Genomic DNA, 6,888 nt, shown 5'->3' with positions numbered 1-6,888 from the left:
CTCCAGCTGTTGCAAAACTATAATTCCCATCATGTCTGGACAGCCAAAGTGTTCGTTCTTTGTCTGTCTACGGTTCCCAGAGGTTCTCCAATCCCTGTTTTACACAGAATTTTCTATACAAATGTATGCATGTGTACCTTCTTTTATCACACAGTGCAGCAATAAAATCAGTTGATTTGTTTTTTACAATAATATACTTAATGTACCAAATTACAATGACAAAACCTAGTCGGAGAATCTGAGCATGAACTCCAGGCTTGCTCACTACATGGCTATGTTGTATTGTACATTTATATATGTATGTACATGGGTGCTCTGCATACATCCAATATATGCACTGCTGTACAGAAAATCAGAAGAGAAAAAAATCTATATATAATGCCACTCTCTGGTCTTTATAAAGCTGGGTTCACACATAGGGGGAGATTTATCAAACTGGTGTAAAGCAGAATTGGCCCAGTTGCCCCTAGCAACCAATCAGATTCCACCTTTCATTCTTCAGAGATTCCTTGGAAAATGAAAGGTGGAATCTGATTGGTTGCTGGGGGCAACTGGGCCAAATCTACTTTACACCAGTTTGATAAATCTCCCCCATAGTATTTAGATAAGGATTTCCAACCAAAACCAGGAGTTAATAATTGCTGTTATTTTAAAAAAAATTTCAAATAATGGCAATTATTTGCCATTAAATGACGGCCATCCGCTAAACTTTAACAGTTTGTGAACACATCCTTTCTGTGTTTTTAATGCACTCCTGGTTTTGGTCACCTCACATGTCTGTAGTTCTGTTCACAATTGCAAACCCCCAACTGCGGACAGAACATAGGACCAATACATTTCAATGGCCCCGTTCACACATCACTATCTTCCGTGAATTGGAGCACTATGGACTTACACTCGTACTACAGCCCACAATTACGGCTCGCACTATGGACAGGTTAATATATTCTAAGGCCTCGTTCAAGTAGTTTTGTCCAGCGCTTAGGACCAATACATTTCAATGGCCCAGTTCACACGTCCGCATATGTGTGTACAGGGCCATAATCTGAGCTACAAAAAGAACAGATCAGTATGAGTCTTTACAGAGGTCCAAGAATTGCAAGTCCACAATTACTGGCTGTGTGAATGAATGTGTGAGTTGGAGCTTGGTTTTTCTGTTGTAAATGTCCATATTTTCAGTTTCCTTTAAGAAAACAGTACAGACTGATTAAATTCTGCCACTAGCAGAGAACGAGAGCTCAATTCACACTAATATATATATTAGTCCCAATGAACTCAACAATAGATCCAATTTTATGGTACTGGCTGCAGGCAGAATTGGCTGGAAGAAGGAGTGTTTCATGCGCCCCATGGTTCGGGCAGCATGGAATTGATGATAGGCTCCCTTTAATTTTTTATCTCAAAGGTTTAAAAAAAAAAAAAAAAAAAAAAAAAAGATAGATTAAATTCCATTGATCTGCCAACTACTCATCTTCTTTTTTTTTTTTTTTTTGGTGCACTGAACCTGGAAGCACTGCAATACCAGGTCAATGCCTGGAGAGGACAGAGCAAGCTCTTTTTCCGTCTCACTGTTCTAAAAATCCATTTAATATATGGTCCCCAGATAGGGGACGTATCAGATATTAAACTGATAAGAACAGATACTACACTTGATCTTAGCCAAAAGGCCGAGAAGCGATAACTACTCATCTTCTACTTAAAATGACCATGTGAGCAGCCGCACTGTGCCAGCAGCAGTTTCGATCTACAGTAAGTCAGCATCAATCTTGTGGATGGGGAACAGCTAATTCTTTTGGCAGAGCTTCTTAAATGAAAAAAAAAAAAAATGTCATAATTTTTAGAACTCAGCTGAGGAGGCGGATGGAACGTTGATATCACCACACAGAGATTATTATAGTCTGGAAACAATGAGAGTCAGTTATAACATCTATGGTGGAAAAATCTGAGTGGTATTGCCTATGGCAACTCATAAGCGTTCTGGTGTACTGTGGGATACTGACAATAGATCTTGTCTGAGCACAGACCCTGATTGATGTGTGAGGGGAAAGAAGCTTGTGGCATGGCAGCACAAAGGGCAATACAACTGCTGTATATGCCTAGCTCAGTGCCCTGTGCAAGGGAAGATTCTGGACTTGGCACAAAGTAGTAAAGGTGTTTTTCCATTTTCAATGCCATACTGTTACAAGATGCCAACACTTTATGATCAGTGGGAATCTGACCTTTGGGACCCCCACAGATCCATGAAGTCTTTTCGAGCACAGAAGCTGGTCAACCCCTGGCACCCTAATCCACCAGCTGTTTGAGGAGGCTTAGGGAACTTGTGCAAGTATTGCAGCTTCCTATATGTTTGCATCGACAACAACCTGGTTAGTACTTGCAAAAACCATATAATTTTTTTTTAGCAACGATGCAAAGTATTACAATGTTCTTACATATAAAGTAAAATGTTATTATCGCTTAAGTGTTAAGTGGCAATACTTTGCAACATGGCTAGAAATAGTCCAGTGTTCACAAGTACAACCCAGCCTGCAGCTGATGTAAACAAGAGGTGAAAGAACCCGCATGAATGCCGCCGCCCCTTTAAACAGCTGACCAGCAAGGGTGCTGGGAGTCTGAGCCCCGATAAGCAAATGTTAAATATGATTTACATTTTATATGGCTAAATTATATAACTTTAAATATTTTTTTAAGTAGTCTCAAGGTGGACATAGCTGGATCATGCCAGGGATGATACAAGCAACTGTACTTTGTATTGTCCTGAATATGAAGCTGCCAATGGATGATTGTGCTAAAAATTTGCCATTCACTACATCAGAGTAAATCTGACAACACCAACACTATTGCATATTGATAGATCCCAGAGAGAACCTCTGTGCAAATAGTCTCCTATCATTAGTATGAAAAGTGCACCAATTTAAAGGTCTGGTTTACAAAACCCACTTCCATACAGTACCCTCGATATATTAAAGCAGCTCTCGTTTACTGAGCCTATTAAGGTGTGTTTACACAGAGAGATTTATCTGACAGATTTTTGCAGCCAAAGCCAGGAACAGATTATAAACAGTGAACACTTCATAAAGGAAAGACTGAGATTTCGCCTCTTTTCAAATCCATTCCTGGCTTTGGCTTCAAAAATCTGTCAGATAAATCTCTCTGTGTAAATTCACCATTACACAGCTTGATTATCGTGCAGCAAGGGCTGCACAGAGATCATTACTGATGTTCGGGCAGCCCTTGCTTTAGAAGTGTAATAAAGTATATAAATACCTCTCCACCCTCCTCCGGTGCAACTTTAGAGAGGTCTCTGAAATGACAGGCCACTCAGCTGAGCGGGGAGTGGTGAGAAGATGGGAAAACACAGTGGAGCAGGCAAAGATAATGTATGAACGTTATTATTTTTTTTTTACTGTCATCAGCCATCGGCCGTGCATCACTATTACACATGCACGCCCGGCAGTCAATGATTTTAAGTCAGGATCTAAAGACATGATCAGCCACTGATTGTTGTCATCAGCTGATTGATTTCTTTATTACATAGAGCAATGATCTGCAGAATCAACCTGATTCAGCAGATTATTGCTCCGTTTAATAGGGCCCTAAGTCAGTGATCCCTCAACCAGATACATGGGAGACACAGAAGGCACTTCAGCCCTCTGCGTGAGGTCCAGTTGTGTTGTTGCATTTCTAGAACAATGTACTATGATAAAAACAAGATTACTGGTAGTAATTTCAAAGTTAAAAACCATATCATTGTTTCATGTATTTACTAGGGTGGAATCTATGCACTGGGTGCACCCCACCCCCCAGTGTGACCATATTCCCTCCCCTCTGTGATGTGGTTCCATTAAAATGAATGGAGGCACAACATGGATTGGCAATGTACCTAATGGTACATTCGCTTTACGGAAAAGCAACAACAATTTGAGATGATCATTAGAATCATGAAGCTTCCATCTTCCCTCACTATTTATTTGCATCGGTACAATTCTAACAAACTTACTAAAAGCCATATAGAGTCTGTATTGTCTAAAATCAATCTGTCACCAATGGATTTACAGAAAATGTGACCTAACTGGCAAGTCTGTTCCCCTTCAACCTATGTGTCACCTGCTTTACAAACTACATAATCCCCCTTGCAGCCACAGAGTCTCCAAAAATCAGCTTTAGGAAACCTATGTAATTAAGAACAAAGGGGACATTCTAGGACGACCGCTATAACTTCAAGATGACTAATCAACGCTAAGTACTTACATATACACATCATAAGCTGCTACACATGAAGGAAATATTCAAGGCAAACACACAAAGTACCCTGAAAGTTCCCTCCAGCTTGGTCATTTGTTGAAGTAATACTGAAAGGGCAACGCAACAATAAAAAAAAACAACACCAATGTAATAAAACAATGTAGAAAGTACTAAAAAAGTGTGCAAATAATGGCATTATTCTCTTTGGCATGAAGCGTAATGACCTAATAGCCCAGGTATGCACGAGGACTTAATGGCGGCTTGTCCAATTCATTTTCTACATTGCATAGAACTTGCCAGACAAAAGTTAACCCTGATAAATTCCCAATGCCATAATGGTGCAATAAAGCCTTTGTATTATATATTACTCAGAGAGTTGTGTGTTTGCACCTTATAGATTCCCTGATAAAGTTCCTCGGAGGGGAACTCATCCGTAGGATCCGAGGCATCTGAACCCACAAGTTAAGCAGCTGGAAACAGGCCTGGTCCAACAGCTCAGGCCCGTAACCCTCCAGCAGGTTTACAGGCTGTGCTTCCTTGAACAGTTTGGGTATGGTGATGAAGTTAGGAAGGGTGCTGTTACCTAGGAAGAAATGCATGAGTGCCTCCTTTTGCAAACATTCCTTCCAGAACATGAAAAAGTCAGCTATCCTCTCCATGAGTAATGAGTCATCCCACTTTTCGAATGAAATCTGAAGCAATAGGTAGAAAAGTGCGGTCTTCAAGTTGTAGGAGCAGAAGATGGCTCTCCATTGGCACGTGAAGGCGGGCTGGAAGGTCTTGCCACCCAGGTCCCTCAAGCTCTTCATAATCTGTAGACACTTCAAGTGACATGAGTTAGAAGGGGCTTGATCCTTGAACCAGGCCAAGTATTTTTGCTCATATTTGGAAAAGTTGATACCCCAGTATGGATCCAGATTTAACTTTTCTTGGTGAAATGTGGTGCCCCACGGTTGGGCGGTAACGTACACCGAATCCCCCAGATGAAAGGCAGGGATAAGTCTCACAGACATGGAGATGTGACAGCAGACATAATCCGACCTCGGGAGAATTTTCAGAATGAGTTTATCATCCCAGACGGTAAGCGTAATATGGCATCTCTCCTCGAACTGGTACCTGATCACATTGAGACATCTTTGTATCTTCCAATGGAACCACTTGAGGATCAGGGTAGCAGACAGCTGGTGCCTGAGGTCGACCTCCACGCAAAAACAATCGCTAAACTGCTTGTATGTTTTAACCCATTCAGACTTTTTAGGAGCAGCCACCCCACATATTATAGATCCATGAAGCATGGGCATCAACGCTTTACCAACCTCTGCAAAAATAGGCTCCAGTTTCAGACTCTGTGGCATTTTAAGTGGCACCAGGATATCAAAGCAGTCCGGGCTGTTGATTTTATGCTGCTCATAGGCACTTCCAATCTGGAGGGAGTCCCCTCTGAAGATGACACCAGTATCATGTTGCTTGGCTTTGCCCACTTTGATCAGCTCACCCACTATCTGGCTGACATGTGCTTTGCTGTGACCAAGGACATGTGGAGAAAGCTTGATGTGCTGTTCATAGAAGGATTCCAGCAGATTCCGCCTGAGCTGCTGCTGGTGCTGATGGTGGAAGTTTATGTCCTGGTCCCTCTGTTGGGGGCAGCTGCAGCATCTGAAGACCACATAGCATACCAGGATCACCAAGCCCAACTTGAAGAAAAGTTGTAAACTGCTGAGAGAGTTCTCCTGACAGCCCCCATCCTCCTCCTCCTCCTGACTGCTTCTTCTAAGAGAAAGGAACATGCAGCAGATGCCTGAGAACAAGATGATCACCAGCAGCCAGAAAACTTTCAGATTTAGTGAGTACACTGTCATCCTGCTGGGGAGGAGGTGGTGTCATCCCATCATCTGCTCAGGGTGAAGGGCAGGGGGGCGAGGCTGGCAGCAGGGGGGCACCAGACCTCCCACGATCTCCAGATTCCTGCACTCCTTCCCGGCTTGTAGAGCTCTGACCGTTATTCAGAAAGAAACTTCCTCTTCCGAGGAGGGAGAAGTGGGCGGCTGCCTACTGACACTGAGCTCAGAGGAAATGCCAGGGAGGGTAAGGGCACCGCTGCCATATAGCAATGCCTATGGGGTGACCCAGCAGCAGCACTGCCACGATGCACTCACTGCAGCAGCCTGGAGGAGGCATTAACCCCTTACCATCCCAGCAGACTTTTATCACTTCCTGCTCTGCTGTGGGCTCTGTGGGTTGTACACTGCCAAGTTTTCTTAAAGGAACAGGATGCTTGTTACTCAGCTGCAGCTGTAATACAGATACTTGATACTGTACTTTGTTACTTGACTTTTTTCTTGCAGGACTGGAGCTTTTCCCCTCTGTTTGTATTGTAAATATTCCCTCTTCTTGTTTTGCAATCTGTGTTCTGTGTATTCTAAACCCTGGAGACCTTCAGTGTATTTACTGGAAAGTTAACTCTTTGTGAGTAGCTGCAGCCTTTAGCTCAGTCTTCCTGATTAAAGTTGCTTTAATATCGTTATTAGGGAATTGCCTAAAGGGGCATGACCAGTAGGTTAGATGAATCTAAGGGTCCATTTAGATAGAAAGATTATCTGACAGATTATCTGCAAAAGATTTGAAGCCAAAGCCAGAAACAGA

General features: G+C 42.5%; 1 protein-coding gene and 1 non-coding gene across 2 annotated transcripts; both read right to left on the bottom strand.

Annotated features, from left to right (window-relative positions):
* Positions 1-1,427: 1,427 nt before the first annotated feature.
* On the bottom strand, positions 1,428-6,396 carry ITPRIPL2 (ITPRIP like 2). The gene has a single exon (XM_069983741.1). It carries the CDS (start codon positions 6,102-6,104, stop codon positions 4,614-4,616), a length of 1,491 nt encoding a protein of 496 aa, XP_069839842.1. The 5' UTR covers positions 6,105-6,396; the 3' UTR covers positions 1,428-4,613.
* LOC138802237 (U2 spliceosomal RNA) lies at positions 1,489-1,679 on the bottom strand. Its single transcript, XR_011364713.1, has one exon. It is a non-coding gene; the product is annotated as a U2 spliceosomal RNA (small nuclear RNA).
* Positions 6,397-6,888: the final 492 nt, after the last annotated feature.

This window comes from Dendropsophus ebraccatus, chromosome 9 (assembly GCF_027789765.1).
Source record: "Dendropsophus ebraccatus isolate aDenEbr1 chromosome 9, aDenEbr1.pat, whole genome shotgun sequence".
NCBI lineage: Eukaryota > Metazoa > Chordata > Amphibia > Anura > Hylidae > Dendropsophus > Dendropsophus ebraccatus.
This window is presented reverse-complemented; position numbering and strand designations above follow the sequence as displayed.